Here is a 23,049-nt window from a genome sequence, read left to right as displayed (position 1 = left end):
TATTTGAGGAGGAGGAGAGTTACAAGCTTTTTCTTATTTGGCTGATTTGTTGGCTTTTTCCTGCTTTTTCACAAACTCAGCTAGCAGCAGCCAGGAAGGCAGTCGTCCGTAGCAGATGGGGTGACAAGAAAGGAAGTCACCAAAAGGGTCATCAAAAATTCCCAACTCCTTTCATGTCTAGGGAAAATGGGTCAAAAATATTTCAGCTATATATATGACTATATATATATATACATATATATATATACATAATTTAGTGATGCGTTCTATGCCCGAAGAGATTGCATTGGTCTTATCACTTTTTTTGGAGAGGAGTGAGGATGGATGGTGGGAAAGTGAGGACTCTTCTTGACTTTTCCTATCATACAAGCTCTCTTCTTGTAGTGGAAAACAGCCAAAAGACAGCTCATATGCCAAGAAAACCCAGTCTAAGAGATGAGTGGAAAATAGCAGATGCTTAAATTTCTCTTGGATTTTCCCAAAGCTGTTAATGCTGGTTTGTGCTTAATTAGCCGAAGAAGGGATGGACTGTGCTTCACTATTTCACATACAGATACTTCTTTGATCTTAAGAGTTTGCTGCCTCCGGGACGTTATTGTCTATGTATGGGAAGAGCTGAATGTTGATTTCTTACTTAAACACCGCTAATGGGAGATAATTGCTGTAAAGCACTCCTCACACCCACATGGCAGCTACCCTGCCAGAATTTCCTCAAGATAAGGATTTTTAAGACAGCTTTGTCTGGAAGTTTTTTTAGGAGTCTGGAAAGAAATGATTGTCCGTGGTGACTATACTAGATTTAGTGAAACTAAAGAGTCTCTTTTGATTGCCACTTAGCTCTCCTTTAAGCAATTAGGCTTCCCTCCTCCCCAGATTACTTAATAATTTGTCTCAGGGATAGGGGTGGACTAATAAATACGTCTCTCGTGCATGAAATTATCTTTCTGTAAGGTCTGTTTCCAATGGGCATCTGTAACGCTCTTCAACTTTTCCGTGCCTCCTGAAAGGTATGAATAAGTCAGCTATCAGTGCAGGCTGTTTAAATGTGCAAAATCACTGGACCATATGGAAGGGCGTTAGAAGTAAAGAAAATAAAGAGAATGAAATAAGCAAACCAGTTCTGGAGAGCAGTAGATGGGAACAGCAGAACCATCGATATTAAATACCATAAGGCCATTTTAAGTATACTTGTTCTTAGTGTCACTTGTTTTGTCACCTAATTAGCTTATAACACTTGATTAGTCCATCCTTTATATCTGACATGGCCTTTTTGGATAGCACACGTAAATCATCTGAACACATTCAATTTCTTAATACCTTAAATTTGTTTCCATAATTCATCATGATATATTTATGTTAATCTGTATCTCACATTTACAGGAAAACTAGACACATTCAGGAGAGATTGTGGTTTAAAACGAATGGATATAAAGGCAGTATTTATATTAGAATACTAAAGCTAATTTAATACTATCTTTTTACATCTGGCAATGCATAAATTTTAGTTCTTCTTCATCACATACTCTAATTTCTTGAATGTTTTACATTACATCCCATACAGTTATGCATTAATTTATATCAGTTTTAGAAGTGTTTCTTACCTTTTTTTTTTTTTTTTTTTTTGCTGTGCTGTTGTGGGCTTTCTTAATCATCTGCAGTGTGATGAGCCAGTACAAGTATTCCTGTGAAAGACAGAAAAGAGTAACTTCTTGAGCAGGGAAAGTAATTCTCTTTTCACAGTTCATCTGATGATACACGTTCTTGAACTTCATGTGTTCACTGAAGAATCCTCCTTTTACAACTTCCTTTGTTCCTAAGCCTGGATAAAACTTACCAGTTCTATTTCAGTGTGCTTTGTTTATACCTCAAAGACTATGATTTATGGTTTGTGAATGAAAGTGTTCCATGTTTTCACATTGTTTTTGAAGATTTCAAGTTTCCCCGAGTGTTGTATATTAACTATTACTTTCTCCCAGCTGTGAAATGCGGCTTTAAAGAGCTGTTCCCTCTCATTTACACAGATTCTTTATCACATATTGAATTAAATGAGAAGGGAAAATGGAGAAAGAAATTAATTTTCAATTGTTTCCTTTTTTTCCCCCTCAAATTATCATAATTCCACTTAATTTCAAATCAAATATTAATGCAGTATTCTCTCTTAGTGAGAAATCACTTCAATGGAGTAGCTTCCCAAGGTAACAGAAACAAAGCAATTAACTGTCCTTTCTGCTTTAGTAATGAGATAGTTCTAAAACAAATAGTTTTTCCTGGTGCAGCATTTCTTTCTCCTTTCATACAGATCCAGCACCTTGACCTCTACATGGTGTATGATGGGCCTTGTTTTGGGATATATAATTCTTGCTCTTTTTATGTGTTTTAAAATGTAGCCAGGCTATATAGGAAGGGTTCCTTCAAACTCCCTGGTAGGTAATAGGGGTACATACACATGTCTAATTTCAGTGATGCAATGACTGAAAGTGTATTCAGAAAAAAACAAGTAACATATGTCCAAATGCAAATTCTCATGAAAAGCTTCTGAGCTTCAAAATGAGATCATTTATATGTATTCTTGTGGTTGTTTCTCAGTTAGGAAATTAAACTACAGAAATGTCCCGCTAGCTAAATGAGGTTTCCACAATGTTGAAATTAATCAATCAACTCTTCAATAAGAGCCAAGCCTCAGATCCGCAAGCATGAAACAACAGCTAGTAATGACTATATAAATTGATTTCAGAAGGTTAAATGTGCACATTCAGGGTTCAGAGAACAAAGTCTTATGGTCATATCCAAACGGATATCTGTGTGACTCACATTACTTTGCATACCCTATAATCATGAAAATTAAGGCCCTGGGTTAAGATGAAACCATGAAGTTTGATTTCTGTTGAAAAGTTGTATGTATTTGGTGGTGTTGTTTTTTTCTGATGAACTAGGTCAATGGAGGTCTAATGCTGGATAATTCTGTTTGCTGCTGGGGCAGGAAGAGGAGTATAAAACCCAAAGGTAATAAGTATTGGTATGAGGGTAGGGATTATGGTTGATGGTTGGTCACATTTGAAGGATAGCATTAGTGTTATTCGTTAGACCTGGATGGAAATCAAGGCCAGGAATAGTAACTGACTCCTGATGAGGCTATTGCTGAGGTTGACGTCTGCACTTTGACTAAGCTTACATGGACCAAACTGAAAAATGGGTATATTATAAGGCCATGTGAACCTATAAGTAATCATGTCTACAGCCCAGTACTCTCTGCTTTAATGATTACACAAAAGCTTCCTCCAATAGAGAAGTGAAATAGCTTTAAATATGTACAAGAACTGTGAAAGCAGAGAAACTTAGTATGTGAGAGATTTCAGCCAAGGGCAGGACAGAGACATATTTGGGAGACTCTTGTGTAGCCTTTCATTGTGGGACTTTATAAACTAAGGCTGCAATTAGTGATGGGCTGTAACAAGATCCTGGATTGTGATGACATTTAATATCTGTTTCAGAAGATGTTCCCAGGCTAGAATCAATGTTATGTCCTTCAGACCTCAAAAACATAGAGTTATGTAAGTACATGCAGATCTTCCTGCGCTGAAGTTGTTGCACTGCAACTAAAACAGTCTGAGGTAGGATGAGGTGGGATGTGGATTGCAGCTGTTCACATTAAGACAGATTGAGTAAATATTCTCAGCTTAGGTTTCTGTTTAGGTTGTGTTGATCTTCCCCCTCAGGGCAAGGTGACTGGCCAGGCTTTTCATACCCAAGCTTATATCTGGATTTGTCCTTGTGTGCTTGGCTGAACTTGTGATTAAAACTCACAGCCAATGTAGAGCTAGGGTGTGCAAGGGCCAACTACCAGAAAATACAAAGAAATAGCTCATCTGTACTGAGCATGGATGGCAAACAAGAACAGCTAAATGACAGCCAAATACAAGATAGAAGACAGATTTGGTGATCAGTACAATCAACAGAAAAAGCTTATTTGCAGAGGAACAAAGTGTAATGGTTTCAGGTCTTCTAAGCAAACATTTCCTTCTAACAAAGTAGAAAGAAAAGCAACATGACATTGATAACTTGAAACATGCTTACGCAGTGTATATGATAACCAAAAATGGAATGAGGAGCTAAAGGAAAACAGAGTACTTAAAAAAAAAAAAAAAAAAAAAAAAGAAAGAAAGAAGAAGAAGAGTTGTTTCATTTACGTTTTTCACCCTTTTCTCATAGGATTTTGAAAAAATCTCGGTGAGATCCGGGTGTTTCAAATTCCGAGCCCTGGGATTTGGACTGCACCGCTCCAGCTGCAATGCTGCAGTCTCTGCCTCCATCTCGCGGGGATTCTGGGCATGTTCACTGCGCTTTGACTTGCTGCTAACAGCCAGCTTGCAAGCTTTACTTCGTCGCCTCAGCAAATTGTGGCTGGGTCAGAATGAACAGTCTTGTGCCATATCATTTTTCTCCCTGATCGCCACGGACTTGCTAGCAGGGATGTAATGCTGCTCAGTGTCAGAGTCACTGCTTGCTTCCTTAAGGAGCTTTGGAAAGACAACTATTTAACAGCTTTAACAGCATCACAGACAGGCTGAAAGGCTGAACAGGCCCTGTCCGTCTTATGTTTCCATCAACTACATGCCTTCTATTTTCCCATTCTCTCTGATTATACCCTTACTCTTCCTGTCATGCCAACTCAACCAGCTAAATTCAACTTGGGGATAGTATTCCCTTTCTTTTCATAGATGATTTTCTTTCCTCCCCTCCGATCTTTCTTGGCACTTTGTTGTGCAAACCAATAAAACAAAGGATACTCCTTAGAGGTAACAGCCTTCATTTCCCTGAGGGTTTTGTGTATTCAGCTTGGCAAACCAAGCAAGTTTACTTTGAAAACAGATTTGCATTGATCAACAGTATCAAGGCATGTAGGTGCAGGTTATTCAGTTAATGAATTCTTGTCAAAGAGCTATCATACAAGGAATATCGTTATTCTTCAAGTTCCTTTAGGGAATCTCTTGAACATTGCTAGCAAGCTGACCTACTGCTATTCTCCTTCTTGACCTCTTGTCCTGGTTAACAGTGATAGGGTGAGCGGTAATGGACTGTAAGTTGCACCAGGGGAGGTTCGGGTTGGATATTAGGAAGAATTAATTCATAGAGTTGTGGTGCATTGGCACAGGCTGCCCAAGAAGGTAGTGGGGTCACTGTCCCTGGAGGTGTTCAAGATTGCCTTTTGTGAGAGTGTATGTGACACTGAGGGCCATGGTTTAGTGGGCAATGTTAGTGGTAGGCAGAAGGTTGGAGTTGATCTTAGATGTCTCTTCTAACCACAATGATTCTATAATCTGTGCTGGTGTTGTTCATTTCCATCCTCATTATTTCCTTCTATGATGGAGAGAGTGGAAATGGTTTCTTGGTGACGGCTCGTGACTTTATTCTAAATATACCCCTGGTTTATCACTGGGAGATTTATGCATGGGAAATCAAGACTATCTGTACACAGATTTGGGAGACTATGGCAAGACTGCCACAAGTATCTCCTGACCAGAAAATCATGGAGAAGATGGGTAGTTGGAGAGGCTCTGACCTTTGCTTCCTCCTTGGGTTCATCCTGGCTTTGGTCCACTACTGAGGGTAGCTCTGTTGGCTATGATTCAGAAATGCATATATAAAAAAAGAAGAATTAAAACAAAAGAAATTGTTATGCTATTTGAACAGGAAATTGCACTTTATTGTTGCGCTCATTTAAATGCTCAGTCACAATTACTCCCAACAGATGATCTTGCAATGAAAAAGATTAAACAGCCAAACCATCTACCTTTGGGGAAAAAGGCAACATAAATTGATTTAAGCAGTTGTCAAGCAGATCTGAGATGTGGGATATGATTTGAGAGCTGAACCAAAGTTTAATTACCAAGAATGTAATAATTATTGACATGGTTATTTGGGTTTTGACAGATGTTTATTACTGAAATAAAATCTTCAGGCACTTCCATGGTTCCCTGTAACTTCTGTTCCTGGGAACCTCTCAAAATAATTTGTCTTAATTGAGAATTCATCTTTGTGTTTGCTGAAAGATTGATGGCTCATGAGCTACCAGTGAAACACACAGCTAATTGGGCATTTAGATATTCTGATATCTGGACTTTCTGGCATGCTTAGAGATGATAACATGCTGTTTATCATAATGGTCTCACAAAGGAATTGCTTTTAGATCGGTTTGGGTATATCATTTTGTGTTGTAATATCTTGAATAACTGAGAATCATAGAATAACAGGACCGTTTGAGTTGGAAGGGACCCTTACAGGCCCTCTGGCCCAATTCCCCTGCACTGAACAGGAACACCTACAGCTGATCAGGTGCTCAAAGCCCCCTCCAGCCTGACCTGGAGTGTGTGCAGGGACGGGGCACCCACCGCCTCTCTGAGCAACCCATGCCAGTGCCTTGCTATCTTTATTGTAAGAAACTTCTTCCTTATTTCCAAAACTGAGCTCCAGCATCAGGTCTTACATGTTGTATGTCACACCAGTTCCTCCTGCTGCTGCCTGGTAGGTGATTAACTGCTACATTTCCCAATTTTTTTAACATTTTACCTGGCAGGTGCTTCCCCCAATCAGGAGACAAATACTTCAGGAATTGTCTTTATGCCATTTCTTTCCTTTCCTGAAATTCTTACTAGGTTCTGCACTGGCCACGGTGAGAATTGCCAGTAACAGGTGTGAGAAAGTCTTCTTCTAACATGCGGATTTGTCATCCAGTGACATCAGCCATACCCTTTCAGGTATTCTTGATTCCTGATTGATCTACAGTAAATCATATTAATGCAAAATGTTCCAGGAAACGATTGCTTGTCATCTCAAATGATATCGAATCTTGATTTGCTGCATTCATCTCAGATTCCAATTGTTTTGTCTCTGTGTATTCTGTGGATTATTCTATTGGCTCTTTTTCCTTAAGAGAGGTGTAGGTTCCTAATCTCATTGATCTGGTTTCTTCATATTAGGTCATGTTACAAATTCTGAATCAGATTAAAACAAAATCGGATTAGCTTCTTCCTCTTAAACAGAGCAGCTTAAATGCCTGGACCTTGTACTTGGAAACATATATTTTACAGTATTTATCTATTCCAATGTCCACTTGATATTTGATCCATCACTTTCTTTCAAGAAGTTTTTCCGTAGTACGTAAATAGTGAATTAAACTAACAGGCAAGAAAGGAGATTTCAGGAAGGTGATCTGCCTGTTGAAATGACATTTTATTCCCCCAAAATGTTCAATTTACCTTCCTCAAAATCTTCTGTGAATGTGGCATATAATGTGGTCTGCATTCCTGGCTGATTCTGTGTTCTGGCATTTACAGTACGTTCATTGTATTAGTCATCATTACAAGAAGAACTGTTTTCTGTGACAGTCAGACAACAGAGTCACATCACATATTTCTAGGAAACGCATTACTCATCAGAATCAGACACCTTTTTTTGTTCCCAAAACATCTCATTTATTATGAGAACTTTACCTTTCCACAGAGGATGTTTTTATTTTTTGATAAATGTATGAATTTTCTCCAGGTTGGACTGTGTGAAGACTTTGAAGAAAGCTGCTCCCTATCCCCACCTTTTCTGCTACTCCAGGTTGGGAATTCAAGAGGAAGTGGAGTTCTCATTCTATAGAAATGGTGATAATATTCTCAAGTTCTTTACAATGGATCTCCTCCATCCCCCATCATCCTCCATTTAAAGAGAGCACTGAAAAAAAAACAACCAAAAACCTTCAACATACTTTGAATCAGAGTCTAAGTATCCAATCACTTAGCTTTCCCATTGATTTGTGTGAATAAAAATCATATTAATCTCTCTATATGCCTGCAGATACTCAGTTCTTAGCAGGGTGTAGAATATTTATGCTGAGGAAGAAAGAATATGAAGTAAATACATAGTATTCAAAAAAGAAAAGCATCTTGTATGTTACAAAATTCAGGGGTTTTTTTTCTTCCCTAATTAATTACTCACCATTTCTTATTAATGAGTCCAAGGTTTAAACGTTGATCTGGATTTCTCATAGGGGTTTAATTGTTTTCTGACTTCCACACTAACTTAATCTGAATTTAGTATTCCTGGTATTCTCTTAGCTTCCCAGTGCTGCATCTCAGTTTGCAGTTAAAGTAATGTAGTTGTTTATCAGCTAGAAGCATCACAAGTGTAGTACAAGTAAGTTACAGGAAAAGCAGGAGAAGGAATAACATCAGTAAAGTCTTTGTGAGCCAAAGCCACTGCTATAGGAATGGACCAAACATCCAGAGTCCCACATTATTCCGATTTCTAGTTAACTAGATATTCTAGTTAATAGCGGTGATTGTCAGTGCCTGATAATGACAAGGAACGAAGTTGACCACACGGTGGAGCCTTGTGCCCACTCTGCAGGAAGAAACGTGTATTCAGGGAATTGATTGCTGGATTCCTTCGGCCAAGAAGGAGATAGGGAGATAGCAAGTCCTTTAAGTTCCCCTCCGAAACACGGTTCTTTACGTGGGGTTTTGTCTCCATCTGTGTATCGAGAAGTGTATCCACAGGCTGGTTTTTCATCTCTGGAAACGACATTTAATTTGAAGTTACCAATGCACTTAATTCAGACTGACAAATTCCAGCATGACCTTACTGCTGCATGCAGATGTGGGGGTCCTGGGTCTGCTTTTCATAGCCAGACACATCAACTTCAGATACATACTGTTACATTTACAAACCATAGCAGCACGCCATTCTCAACCTGTTTCTTCACTGGGTTTCTGTGTGTACGAAGCTCATTATATACTTTGCTTTCTTCCAGGCTCATTTTGTATAGCACTTGACTTGGACCACATTGAAGGGCAAGGCTCAGGAGCAGCAGCAGATGCAGGAACATTACTTAATCAATTGCTAATCTGTCCTCATTAACAAAGACGTCCTTCCAGAGTGGATATTAAGACAAAGAGCTTTTGGCATTTGAGCAGACTTAAGTGAACATCTGTGTTTCTGATGTCAGAAGATTCACTGTGTGATAATGGAAGTGAAGCCTCAAAGGAAAATCCTTTTGCTGATAAAAAGTAAGACTTCTTTTGTTTTATTACTTTTAGATACTTTTAAAGAACTAACTCTGGTTCATGTTCTGTCTTTTACCTTTTTCTTTTTTAAGTTTGCCTTTGTTATTTATATTATCTCACTTTCTCTTTCATGTGCTTTGAATTGGAATGGAAATTTCAAGGTCTATCTGTATGTACAGATTGCATAGGCTGTGGTAAATAACTCCCTAACCTGGAGTTGGTTTAGTTTAATTCTTTAGGTATTTAAACCAGTTACCAGAACAAACTCAGTGCTACAGCTAAGACGATTTAGGAATATATAAAGAAACAGCACTTTTGTAATTGAAACTGGAAAAAAAAAAAAAAAAAGAAAAAAAAAAGTTTCAGTTCCTTTTATACATTTTCTATGTTTTCCTCTTGGATTTATTCTTGAATTATAAAGAGAACTGAGTATCTTAAGACTTTAAGAACATAGGCTTTTTAAAATAATATGTGAAATTGAATTTTTGTGAGCCCACGAGGACGTTGTGTTCCCCCCCATCATCAGGAAGTGGGGAAGGAGAGCAAAACACAAAGTTGGCCACTATACTTCTGCTGTGCAACATGAATGGAAAGCTAAATATTAATAATAGATTGTGATCCACAGTCCTTTTATCAAGGCTTAAATTGCATTGCACGAGCTAAGCCTTAGAGTCTGCCTATGTGCATCTGTAGAGCACGTATCACATAGTATATAATTTTGCTAAGCCTATGCTGTCTATTGAGGGGCTTTCTCAAAACATTCCCCCTACTAAACATATAAAAATACCACGAGACCAGTGAATGCAGTAGATAAACTTAAGAAAAACAGCACTTTTAATGTGTGCTGGCAGGGAGAAAAAGTCACAACCAGTATGAGAATCTTTATACTCACTTCTCCTCCATAACATGGACGTTAATATTTAATTCAGTAGCAACGTAAGGCACAACTGTTTTCATCATGAGGTTCTTGGAGGAAAGGATTATTTGAGATTATTTAAAACAGAGATTCCAAATATATTATAACTTTTTTTTTTTTGCATTGTTTTTATCATTCTTTTGCAGTGAAGATTCCCCCATATCCAAACAAGCCGAAATCCCAAGACTTTTGTCCTATAAAAAAATGAATTAAAACATCTCCCCTTGAAAATGTGATGGTGTTCTGTGCTCCTGTCTAGAAAGGAGGTTACAAACATTTAATGCAAAGGCTATGATTTATCATCTGCTGAAGATACAATTTTGTTCTTTATTATAACTTTCATCTGTCCGGCTCAATCACATCAGAATACTCAAAAGCTCTATAGCTGTCTTTTCCTGTTGAGAATAGAAAGCTATTATGAGAAAGCTTGTTATGTTGAAAAACTGAGGGTGCTAATGGAATTAAATGTTCAGGTTAACCTTAGTAGAAATGTTTTCATTGAGATAACTCAATTTAATATGACATAATACAATTTTATAGTATATATTAAAGTCCAAATGCAGATGTGTAAAAGTAAAGAATGGAAGCCCCTTTGAGAAATCTGCTTAAATGATTGTTTGAAATTGCCATAACCTTGTAGCCCCTTACTCCTGTGATGAGATAATGATATAATTCTGAAGCAGGTGGCTTAGTGATGTATGCTGCACTCAGATCCTTCCTACCTGGTGACAGTTATTGAAAGCTGACTGTTAAACTCCGTTCTATGCTTCACGCTATCTATCTGCCTTGGAGCTGTTGGACACTGTAATTACATTTTGCTTCGTTTCCTGTATAATTTATGTGAAAACCTTTCCATGGTAGAAAAGTACAAAGTCCAGATAATGAGAACATGACAACGTATATGATTTAAGATGGTTGTTTAGATTACAGCTAGAACTGCCTGTGACTCAAGCACTTCCAAGGTCAACCAACACAAGGTGAGCTCAAGCAGCATAGCACTTTGGAGACTGTATAAAACAAAAGATGTTTTGCTACATTTAATCAATCTTAACATCATTATTCCTATAAACTGAGGTGTGTCTTATGGGTTGAGTAAGGAGGAACGATGAATCTGAGTGGGTTACTGTGGCATTCAGCCTGTAGCATTGCTGCCTTTGTGTAAAGATACTGAGAATGGTTTAGTGCCAGTGCATAATGTTCTGAAGTCTTCAAAGCTTTAGTATTGTTTGATTATGCTTTCCAAGTTTCCTTTTTGGCAGCAGTAAAAGGTATATGTATATGTGGGGTGTTTTTTTTTTTTTTTTTTTTAAGTAATATGTTTCTTAAAGCCAGATTTTGTGATTATTTATTTATTTATGTTTCTTAGGAAACCTTTCTAAATAAATCATTATGCCACCAGTTCCTCTCATCATCAGCTTGGTCTAAATTACACCTAGAGATAATCAGCTAGACTTGTTTTTTAGGCAAAGGATATTTTATGTCTTCATTATGTACTGTTGAGATGGTTTGTGGTCTTGGTCTTGGTAGAACTTCTGAATCCTGGTGTAATGTCACAAACTCAGTATATGCTGGCTGCCTTTACTTGTACTTACTCCATATGCTTTGTTTGCTAAGAAACAGAAATGGGCCACAAGGCCGTTGCCAATGAGAATGTTAGCCGTGGAAAGCTGTGATTTGCTTATTTTGCTCATCATTCCTTTGACATAAACCCACCGTACTGTAGAGAGGGATGAGCTCTCCCGACTCTGTGAATCCTTCTGGTTCATTCTCACCAACCCTCCTGCACCCGCAGTAGGAATTATGCTGCTGAATGGTGGCTGAATCAAAGAACTGATCTGCTGAAAGCTAATCTGAGAGGTGGGGGCTGAGAGGGGGTTCTCAGAAGAATTATGAAGAGGTGCTGAATTTGGGATTATTCCTTGGACAAAAGATGACTATCATTTGCCAGTACCTGCAGAGTTTCTAAAATGACCTTCTAGCCCTTGTCTTTGCTGAAAAGCTGCTGTTTCAGGTCTCCCATAGCTGAAGAGCTTCATCCTATTGCAAAGGGATGAAAAACTGAATGTGTGTTTTTACTGAATATTAGAGATGGTGCAAAACCGTATCCTAATGTTTAGAGGACAATGAAAACCAGATGGAATGGAAGCAAAATTTCTGCATGTCAAATATTGGCAGTTCTTCATGTCTTCGTCTTGGGCAAAATGAGATAATCTAATGGAAAAATATGTTTCCCAAAGCCTTAGAAGCAATTGGGCAAATTCAAGGCTTTCAAACAAACAAAAAAAACCCAACCTGAATATTCAGTTACTTTTGAACTACTTTTCCTCTCTTTTCTCCTGAAATATGATTTCTTTTAATTATTATTTGAAATGTTCTAAAAATGTCTTCTGTATTTTCAGTGACTCCCCAGGTCTGGCTTGTAATGACTCACGTAAGCCTGGGAAATAATTTAGTTACAGTGCTTTCAGAAGTCTCTGGTGAAATGAATATGTCTGTAGGATGCACATCATGCTCCTGGTTAGACAAAGCTGCAGAAAACACAGATTCCCTCATAGAAGGAATAGCTGCATTCTACCGCACCTGAAAAGTAAGCTTTCTTAGGTTCCTGATGACTTACTTTCTTGCCAGTTGAAAGTAGAAAGCTGCAAGTTATAGGTGCAGGGCCAGGCAAAGAGGGGCTGTGCTGCAGGCCATGTGCATCACTTGCATTGGCTGTAAAAGTTGATGGATTCTGCTCTACCCTGTCGTGGGTGCTTGGCTCTGAGTGTGGCTGATCCTTTTATCCTCAGCCATTCTTAGTGTTAGGCTGTAAAATACAAATGTAAGCATTTGCCTGATTTTATTCTTGATAGCTTCTTGAATTTGATTTATTCTATTCTGGTTTGTATTGTCACCGAATTCTAAAATGTATATTTTAGAAGTCATGCCCAATCACCTAATGAATAAAAATAGTCCTATTATGATGATGTAAGAGCAGTTAACTACAAAAGGAGCTTTTAAAATGATTTTTTTTATGTGGGATGTGCATTCACAAGAAAATTGAACCACAGTCAGAGTATTCCCCTTGATCCAAGGCTGACATATGTCAGCCAGGGCTACAAGTGTGCAGGAACTGAAGAATAAACCTACTGAATGAAATAAAGCTGTGCAAACAAACTCATGGGGAGGCAGTGATTTGATACAGTCCAGTAGAACTATTTTCTTCCTGTAAGAGAAGAATATTTGGCATCGTTACCCTTGAAATTGCATAATTGTTCTAATCCATCTGCTTAACTAGAATATCTTCAGGGGCTAAACATGTGAACTGAGCTTATAATTTGAGAATGGCACTTATTTCTTTGAAGTCCAGACTGATTAATGTACTTAAGGATCTAGAGTCATGGAATTGCTAAGGTTGGAAGAGACCATTAAGATCACCCAGCCCAAGCCCAACGCAACCTTATCATGCCCTCTGACCACATCCCTCGGTGCTACATCCCCTGTTCTTGGACACCTCCAGGGACGGTGACTACACCACTCCCTTGGCAGCTGTGCCACTGCAGCACCACTATTTCTGAGAATAATTTTTTCCTAATATCCAGCCTAAACCTTTTCTGACCCAACATGAAGCCACTATCTCTTGTCCTGTTCAGTGGCTGGTACTTTCTTTTTACAGAGATAATTGAAAACATTTGTAACTTCTGGATTTTCCCTTTAGTATTAGGAGTTGGAACTTCCCAAACAGGGAAATGTTGAAAAGGTCCAAGGTAAATTATAGTGGTGGAAAGATGGGAAGTTTACATTGAATCTCTAAAAGAATGAACAAGCACAATAAACTTACTTGCTTGAATTTTCAATGAGTATAGATTACCAGCTTGGGTTGTGGGTTTTGTGTGTGTTTGTGGGGGGGGGGGGGGGGGGTGTTTGTTTGTTTCTTTGTTTTTGTTTGTTGTGGCTAACTGCTTGATAATGCAAAATGGTCCTATGTATCAAATGGGAGACTTCCTATTAAACAAAGCTGCCACTATACATCTTGCAGTAAAAGGTTGTCATCCTGTTTTACATCCACTTAATGACAGTTGAAGTCTAATCTATAACTACTGTAATATTCATTCAGAGTAAACAAACCCCAGTATGTTTAAGGATTCAGCAGAGCATATTGGTACAGGCAGCTGTATGTTGTGGCTGCTGGACTGTCTGCTGAGTTGAGAAGCCAACCTAAAGCCCTGCTCCTGCTCTGAGTGAATCCTTACTTCTTTAGAGAACAGCCATTGCAAGGGTCATGGGCCATGGAGGATGCCAGCAGCTTCAGAGATAAGGTCCTGGAGCCTGCTTTCTATTTTCTCTAAATAAGCACTGTGCATCCTCCCATCGGATGAGCTCTGAATTCATGAGTCTCTGGTTGCTCATTGTGCTTTTAGTGTTTGGTAGTAACTTCACATGACATATGAGATTCTAGCACTGGGACTATTAGAGCCATATAAATGTCAAGCTTAAATTGTTGCACTGTTTTAAGATTTTAGGCTTTCTTCTAATAAAGGGAAAGTAAATTAATATATTTCCTGTTGGTGTGTTAAGATATGTCAGCTAAATCGTGAATGTTGGCATTTTAATGTTTTTGGTGCTATACCATCATCACAGAAAAAACCACTACTTTCTCTGTGACCTGTGTAATCACAGGGACCTACCAATGATGTTATATTTTGCTCTCTGATATGGTACCTTCGGATGAAAACTAGTGCATTTGGAAGCCCAGGGTCTGCTGGGAATTAGGAACAGTGAGGCAGAGAGAGAAAATGTTGGGTGTAACACAGTCAGTTAGCCCTGATGGGACAGATTTGTTAGATGCTCTGCTCATCTGGCCCGGAGTAGTATTTCTGTATGATATAGGGTGACAAAGAGCCATCTAGATGACAGGTTGCCACTTCTCATTGCTTGAAAGTGATGCATCTATAGGAAAAAAATCAATTTTCTAAATGAGAGCAGTGAGTAGATGTAACTGGAATAAGCAGCAAACTAATGGACTTGAGCAGGCTGGCCTGAATAGAGAGGTATTTATTCTCTTGAGCACAGCAGCAGAATCATGCCCCCAGGTTGGTGCCGCTGGCCACAATGCAAATAACTAACTACAAACAAGGAAATAATTTGGACTAACATTTTATTGCTTTTAAATTATAAGCCTGAAAGCTTATCTTTCAGCAGGTCAAAACAGTGGTGAAGTGGGTGTGTTCGCAGCACTGTCTGAATATCAGAGCTTTACAGGGCTTTTCAGATTGAGAAAATTCTGGCATTGTTCCCCTATTTGTTTTTCCAGATGGAAAGAAGTGATTAGCCCTTTAATGGAGATGCGAATCGGGGCTGGTACACGCCCCTTTTGGCTGCTTGCTTTCACTTGATGGATGTTCTGACATGGAGGAAGAACATTAAGGTGTTTCTTCTGTCCCGGGGATTTAAAACCAAACAGCAAAGTCCATTCCAAAAGGTGGAGAATTTAAGTATATGCAGATAGAGCTGTAGCTCATCAGGTTAACGGCCTTTGTTCTACAGGTTCACTATGAAAAATAAGAAAGTGCAGCACAGAAAACGTAAAATTATTATGGTCTGTCTTTCTCGGGAAGCTGAGTACTGGAGTCTCTGTTGTGTCTAAGGGCAGTTTGTACAGAAGATGTTCAGAACACGGTTGGGATCAACAAGGTCAAATCATGGAAAATGCTATATAGTAAATAGAAAATGGCTAAGTGGTGTTTCCACCAGTGGCTTTTACTATGTTATGTGCCATGTGCATATAACAAAAAGAAGGAATGAAAGGAGTGGTGCAGAGTACAGCTGCCTGCTTTCACTGAATTCTGGACAGGGCATTTCCTTACTGTTCTGAAGCTGTTCTGCTTTGTCCCAGATTTCTGGTGAGGCTTCAGACAAGATACACCTGGACTCTGGTCATTACAAGCCTCATTCTTTATGGTCTGAGTTACCTGCACGGTAATAAGGCTTGTGACTACTGAGTCACTGCTGAGATATTGAACTAAATACATTGAATACAACAGACAGAACCATAACAATGGAAAAGTAAGACTTCTCAGCAAGTGGCAGTATTTGTGATTATCTCAAGGCAGAGGAAAAAAAGCAGCCTGTGCAATTTAGCAGAGGGAACTTAATGTTCTTTCTTGTAAGAGGCTGCAAATAAAAGCAAGCTACAACTCACCGCTGATTTATGTAACTGAAAATCTTGCTGCATTGTGCACAGAGCTATTAAGGGGAGCAAATGGCAAGTTAGGAACAAATGAACGCTCTGTAAACTCAAGCTTAAAGTAAATGTTGGAAATTATTCAGTAAGTAATGAAATTGAGCATACTTGAGGTGCACAGGTGTTGAGAAGTGAATTTCTTGGTCATGTGAGCTTGTCTGTAAGGCTGGTATTTTGACCCCTTCAAAAGAGAAGTCTTAAATCCAGGTCATGTTGAGAGGTGGCCCTGCATGTTGTGTGGGGTCTGTCCTTCAGAAAAGAGCCAGAAGTCCTGCTGGAAACATTTTCTCTGTTATCAAAGACCAAAATACAAACAATTCTTGCTTCACAGCAGCAGGAACGCTTGCTCAAACATGTGAAGCAATGATGTCAGTGAAAACATCACCCAGAGTGGGCCAGCCCGGTGTTGTGGGATGGCACTTGGAGGGATCCCATCACATTACAAGGGAAACTTGGCTCTGTGTTAGGGACTGCAGCTGGCCTGCCCTTGGATTCTGTTCCTGCCTTGCTCCTGGGAAGCTCCCTTTGAAGCAGCCTGGTGGGAGCTGCTGTGCACTGCCACTTTAAGGCATGCATGCACTTCCAGGCTCAGGTCCTGCCACTGCTGCAGCTCAGGGCGAGATCTTCTGCTTCAGGGCTCCGGACTGCTCTCTGCTCTGTAACGCTTGGCTGCTTCTGAGACGCCTGGCCAGGGGCTCAAGGCTTCCTCCCAGCGTGGCAGAGTCCCACCTGGTGCTGGGGCAGCTGCCACCATGGAAGCAGCACCGGGCACTGCTGCTGCTGCAGCAAAACCTGCAAAGTCCTGCAAGAAGTATCGGATGGTGAAGCGACACGCCAACATCTACACCTACCAGGAGCCACCCCACAGGTAGGGATCCTCCTCTCTCCTGAAGTGTAAATCTACTTTATCAAGCAGGAAAGGGAGATCTCGTCTGTCTTTTATTTTGTGTGCAGTAACATGAAAACATGAGAAGAATCACTTTTCTCTTTATATTTAGATGTATTTTAAAGCTGTTTTCCTTTTTCTAGCAGTCATACTGCCTGCTGCACCATAAACACCTTCACTGTAATTCCAAAGTAATAGCATAGTAGGAAATCTCTATACTTTTCCTTTGTGTTATGCATTTTCTTTGAACATCCAAATGTCTTTGAGTGACCAAAGGTCAGAGCCGGGAGTGTGGGCTGATGGATCTGCAGTGTGGCCAAGTGCATCCTCCTAATGTTTTTACAGGGCAGAGGTGAGGTTTTGACTTATTTCCAAGTGATTCAAAGGTGCTGCTTTTTCCCCGAAAGTACAGAGAATTTTCCCAACGAAGACTTAAAGATGCCATTGGAAAACTTACCAGCTGGTTGTTGCTGGAGGAGTTCGGTTCTGTTCACACAGGAGTATTGCTTCTGGCTCACATGAAATTCCCTGTTTCAAATGGAACGAGAGAGCTGCAGCATCGTGAACGTGGTGCCAGCAGTAGAAGAGAAGGTTTAATAATCATCCATAGAAATCTGCATCAGAGCACATGAAATTTTTACAGTGCAATTCCTGGTGCATTTTGGTCCTGTGCTCCTGTCCCCATCAGTAGGGAACAGGAGCAAAGGGGCAGAATGTGCAAAGCCTTTGTTCCCTCTCTGTTTTTACAAGGAAATATTTTATCACTATTAAAATCAAAGTTAAAGGCTGAGACGGCATGGGAAGTAAACAGATTTTAAGTGCTTTTGATGGAAAAGTTTAGACAGCACTTTGTTCCAGAAAAATATGTAGAAGATCTTGTTAGCATGATGTACAAGCTGGAAACACTCAGAGGAAAGACTGGAATTCAGCTGGGGAGCATGGATGAGTTAGTGAAAAGCAAGCAGTGGGGAGGAAGAGACACATCCTATCAATGGGGAAGTCATCCAGATTATTCATCAACTTTGAAACAGTAGGGTTGTGTGAGTTCCCTCACTTACTGCTGTTAGGTTGCTCTTGTGAACTGGATACTGCACAAATCAACTGATGATGGGGATCTGGATAGGAATAATTTGTCTTGTTTTTCCTCTTGTGGGGTGTTCAGCAACTCAGATGAGGATATCAGTGAAGAGAAGGCTGACAGCCATGACCCAGAGCAGGTCTTCCAGAACATCCAGTATCAGAAGGAGGTCATGTCCAACATCCGCTGCAGGCCGTGGCCGATGAGGCAGAAGCTGCGGGCGCTCAGGTAACAGCACCAGACATACAGTGGGTGCCCAACATTTGGACTGAGTTCTGTCATGTCTTTCATAGCATTGTATGTTTGGGATTGCATTATTTTCTTCCTCTTCATCTGGCACCTTTGTCTTAAAAGCCCTGTCTGATGCTAGGATAGTATTACAGTCCTGAAGAAATCCCAACAGAGCCCATGTTTAATCTTGGATGCAAAGAGATTTTGAGGGTGGTGGGGTACTGGCACAGCTGCCCAAGAGCTGTGAGTGCCCCACCCTGGAGGTGCCCAAGGCCAAGTTAGATGGGACATCAGGCAGCCTGAGCTGGTGGGGGCACCCAGCCCGTGGCAGGAGGTTGGAGCTCAATAACATTTGAGGTCCCTTGCAAACCAAACCATTCTATGATTTTCCTCTGTTACACAGTCTGTGACCCTCTGCCTTCCTGCTGCCCCATGACTTCAGTGTCTATGAGTTTCCAGTGGTCCCCATCCAAATGCTGCTAAGGTCAAAGACTGTATGAGTCAAAGTAGGATCAGATGAATGTGCACCCCTTGGAATCTTGCAAGAGCAATTCTTTTGCATCCACATAGGATAAACCACACTTCTACAGCAATCTTATCTTAATTATTTTGGGTTAAAAGGACAGAGGGAAAAAAAATAAATGAACAGACAAACCTTCTTGCAATAAAAGTTTTGAACGTTAAGTTTTCTCGGGCAGAGTTCTCAGTGTTTTTAATGTAACAGTAAATCTTCATCAGGAGAAAAGCTTTGTCTGTTTAAGAATTTCATGGGGAAACCTAATCCACGGCAGTGTTTCAGAGCGTTCTGCTGCAGCTGTTTGCTGCTTGTACTGAATAGAGGCTCAGAGCGCTGGACCCAGTGTTAAGCAAAATTCCACTTTCTTGTGCAGACAGGCAAAGGAGATTGTGCTGAAGTACGAAGGGAGGCTCACTAGAACCAGAGGTTACCAGGCTGCTGGTGCGGAGGTATGTCTGCTTTTCCATAAATGATATCTCTTCTTTATAGCAGTCATCTGAAGTTTTTATTCACAGACACGTATGTTTTCTATGTCATCCTGATTTCCAAATTGAGAGCCCTACCGAGGAAAAAGCAGATAAAAGCTTGTTTTTTGGCTTTTATTTTTTCTCAACTGTGAGTTTAGTCATCGCAATTTTGCAGACTAATTTGATGTGTGAGGGATGAATCTCCTTGTGTTAACACAGTATTAGCTTCCTTCTCAAATCATACGAATATTGATGTCTGCCAGAGAGGGTGATGGGAATGGGATGCTAACAATACAATGTTAGTATTCTCTGAAGAGCAATTTCAGCAGACTGTGGGGCCACAGCTCAATAGCTGAGCATGAAAAATGTGTCTAGCTTTTAGTTTGGAAGACTGCAATAGCTTGTTGTAAATACATTGATAAAGAAGGATTTTGCTTGCATCACATTCAAAGAATTTGAATCTAATCTTAGCAAATCTATTTATGCTATTGAAAATAGACTCTGGCCCTAATTACTGGAAACGAATAACATGCGGGCAACTGTTCCTAATATGCAACCAACGGAGAAGAGGTCTTTGGTCATCTAAGCAGTCAATAACATTTGTGTTATCTCAATGAGTAGACTTTTCACAGCACAATTTATTTCAATTCTAGAAGTCAGGGTTGTAATGGTACTATAGAATACCATGCATTTTATTCGTTTGAACAAGTGAAAATGCCACATGCATCACTGTCATCTTTCCTTGTTCTGCCTTTGTGTGTAGCAAAAGCAGTGGAAGTAGGATGCTGTAAAAATAAATACTGTTTTATGTCTCTGACTTTAGTGGAACTAGGATGTCAACCAGAAAGAGGAGTGCTAAGGGGCTGCAATATCTGTTGGCAAATCAGACATTGGGTTTCATTCTTGTTCCTATTCCTCTTCCTATGACAAAATCGAGGCTTTCATCTTAAAGTTCAAAATGATTGTCTGTATCTAATCTAATTGTCTCTACCGCATGTTTTTGCTTCAAGATATTCTGCACAGGGATATAATTCAGAAGTTAATCAGCACCACTCATTATGTGCAGGGTAACTGTATTATTTCTTTTAGAACAAATTAAAGAGTATAACTGGAAAACCCCTTCATAATATTACTGATAAAAACAGAAGCTATGGAGCCCTCCCACGTTTTGTGTGTTTCTAAGTCCCACCATGCCCATCTCCACACTACAGACGTGGTCTGAGATGATGGTAAAGAACATTTCTAGTACTTCTTGCCAGATGAGAGACACTGATGCATTTCTTTATTTTCCTCTTTTTTTCCTCTCCGTGCAAAGTTGTCACCTCTCTTTGCTTCTCTACTTTTTTCTCCATCAGCTTTGGAGGAAGTTTCTTCGATTGGCATATAATTTTGTGGTGCTCTTTATTCCTTGGGAAATGCGAATTAAAAAAATTGAGAGTAAGTATAAGGATTTCATTGGGTGGAACCATGAAGTGTTTGATGAAATGCTGGGTCTTAAGGTTGATGTTTGAATTTACTGAATCAAATAGCATTTGGGAGGAAGTGTTAAACATGAGCTTCCACCAGCAGCATGACTTTGATGTAGAACCTTGCTTTCTTTTTCTACTTTACCTGATGCCTTAGGCACTGCACAGATCTCATTGATTTGTGTGTGGAGTAACCAAAGAATTAGTAAATACAGAAGTAAAAAATCAAATTGTGGTCCATTGTGGATTTGGTTATAGTTCATCACAGTCCGTGGGGCAGCATCCTCGGGGCAAGCCCAGGACCAAGAGGTGTGAAGGCACCTCAGCAGTCCTAGATTAAATCAGGGCAGCCCTGAACATCACGTCAGCAGTCAGGTTGTGCTGCTGTGCTTCTGCAGCAAATGGAATTGCTGCATTACATCACCCCAGTGTAGCATCTTCTTGAGTAAATACTGCTGGTAATTACAGATTCGTTCAACAGAGCTTGTGGCCTAATTGTATTTTCCTCATTGACACATCAATGTTTTCTCTGCCTTGCTGTTCACACTGCATTGATGAGGCAGGTTTTTCTTTTGCTTTAGTCTTCAGGTAGTCCTTAATGAATAAATGATGGGAGCTTTTATAGACTGGTGCCACTCAGATAACTATTTTCTATGGTTTAAGGTCATTTTGGGTCTGGAGTTGCCTCTTACTTCATCTTCTTGAGATGGCTATTCGGAATCAATATTGTACTTACCATAATGACAGGAGCATTCGTAGTCTTACCAGAGGTAAGAACACGTTGCTAATATTTACAGAAACATGCTTACCCATTGTGCATTCCTTTCTGAATTAAACAAATGCCACACTTAAAGGCGTACATCAATTTGAAATGCACAGTTTCAAATGAATTATTAAAATAAACACCATTATTAAGAGGGTTGTACATTTTTCTGCCAAAGGATAATTTTGCTATTAGTGCCAGAGATTATGTTTTGTCAACATAGTACTAATGCTTTTACAGAATATGTTTGTATCCGATTACTAAAATGGAGAACCAAGTCCTAAAAGCTGCAGTTGGTAGTGAATACGCTCAGGTCTTGCAAATGTGATTTATAGGTAGAAAAAAAGCTAACAAACACCTCCCTCCAGGCAAATCATTGTCCATTAGAAATCATTGAACAACATAATTTTGTTTAGATCTTGCATGCAAATAAGGCTATTTATTAACTCTGTGAAATAATTAATAGGTAGGATTTTACCTCACCCAACCTGTGCTTCAGTGAAGTTATCAGAACGTGTAAATATCTGATTTTTCTTCTCGTTGGCTAAGCCAAAATACAAAAAGCCCCCAAATCAAAAAGTGCGTAAATCAAAGCAATGAAGGTATTCAGTTTCTTTTTTTTACCTCTGTAAAGTAGACTTAATTTTAAAACATTTGGAAATGAAACATTGTCGTATGAAATTTAAAAACATTTAGAAGAGACAGGCAGCTTTAAAGTGTTTAGTTAATGGTTTTGCTTTGACCACTTTTCATTTTTCAGCCATTTAGAAGAAGTCCATAGAGCGCGTTACTCATGAGCAACCACAGATGGCAAAAAATAAAAGGGGGGGGGGGGAATAAACCAGCTATTGGTGTAAAATGCATGCATAGTTTCTCAAATCGTTTCTAGCTTAGGAGAAGGAATGAGCCTCTGTGGGTCAGATGGGTAGGTGTAATGTCTGAGCCCTTTTTTCTCCTCTTCCCAGCTACTGGCCGGCGCCCCATTTGGCAGCACTGTCAGCAAAACCATTCGTCAGGAGGACCTGAAAACTGCACAGGACCTGGATACCATCTGGTCACTCGGGGCAAGGCTAAAACCACTCTTTAATGTTCTATTACTGCTGTTTGGTTGTACCTGTTCATTACTGCTCTTATTTACAGACTCTGGTCTCTGCAGGGCTACCTCCAGTACTCTGTTTTGTTTTATGGCTACTATGGCAGTGATAGGAAGATTGGGAAAGCAGGATACCGGCTGCCTCTTGCCTACTTCCTGGTTGGCATGGCAGTGTTTGCTTACAGCTTCATCATCCTCTTAAAAAAGTAAGATTTCCCGTTTACGGCTTGCATGTTCAGGCAGACATTAATGGCATGTTTATCCCATTTCCTCTGCATTTATTCTGTGCAGTTCTATTAACCTGTTCGCATCTGCTAATGGCAAGGATGCAGATGGAGCTTAATTCTAGCTTGCTCTTT

The 23,049-nt window shown here is 39.7% G+C and overlaps 1 protein-coding gene across 4 annotated transcripts in view; it reads left to right on the top strand.

Moving 5' to 3' along the window:
* Window positions 1-23,049, top strand: part of TMC3 (transmembrane channel like 3) — a 40,935-nt gene that overhangs the window by 6,080 nt on the left and 11,806 nt on the right. For 2 of the 4 annotated variants that reach the window (XM_085515423.1, XM_085515424.1), the window contains exons 3-11: window positions 6,654-6,755; window positions 7,543-7,649; window positions 8,798-9,053; window positions 18,238-18,381; window positions 19,275-19,350; window positions 20,724-20,805; window positions 21,498-21,604; window positions 22,563-22,661; window positions 22,754-22,896. In XM_085515423.1, the coding sequence (XP_085371549.1) occupies window positions 8,986-9,053; window positions 18,238-18,381; window positions 19,275-19,350; window positions 20,724-20,805; window positions 21,498-21,604; window positions 22,563-22,661; window positions 22,754-22,896 (719 nt within the window). In that variant the 5' untranslated portion in view covers window positions 6,654-6,755; window positions 7,543-7,649; window positions 8,798-8,985. Of the gene's footprint in view, window positions 1-6,653; window positions 6,756-7,542; window positions 7,650-8,797; window positions 9,054-16,594; window positions 17,058-18,237; window positions 18,382-19,274; window positions 19,351-20,723; window positions 20,806-21,497; window positions 21,605-22,562; window positions 22,662-22,753; window positions 22,897-23,049 lie in introns of those variants that run through there. The other 2 variants (XM_015872989.3, XM_085515426.1) reach the window with 2 other exon arrangements.

Source organism: Coturnix japonica, chromosome 14 (genome assembly GCF_054131305.1).
Source record: "Coturnix japonica strain WE chromosome 14, WE-NBRP24, whole genome shotgun sequence".
Taxonomy (NCBI): domain Eukaryota; kingdom Metazoa; phylum Chordata; class Aves; order Galliformes; family Phasianidae; genus Coturnix; species Coturnix japonica.
Note: the sequence above shows the minus strand (reverse complement) of the source record. Positions and strands in the feature narration are given on the sequence as shown.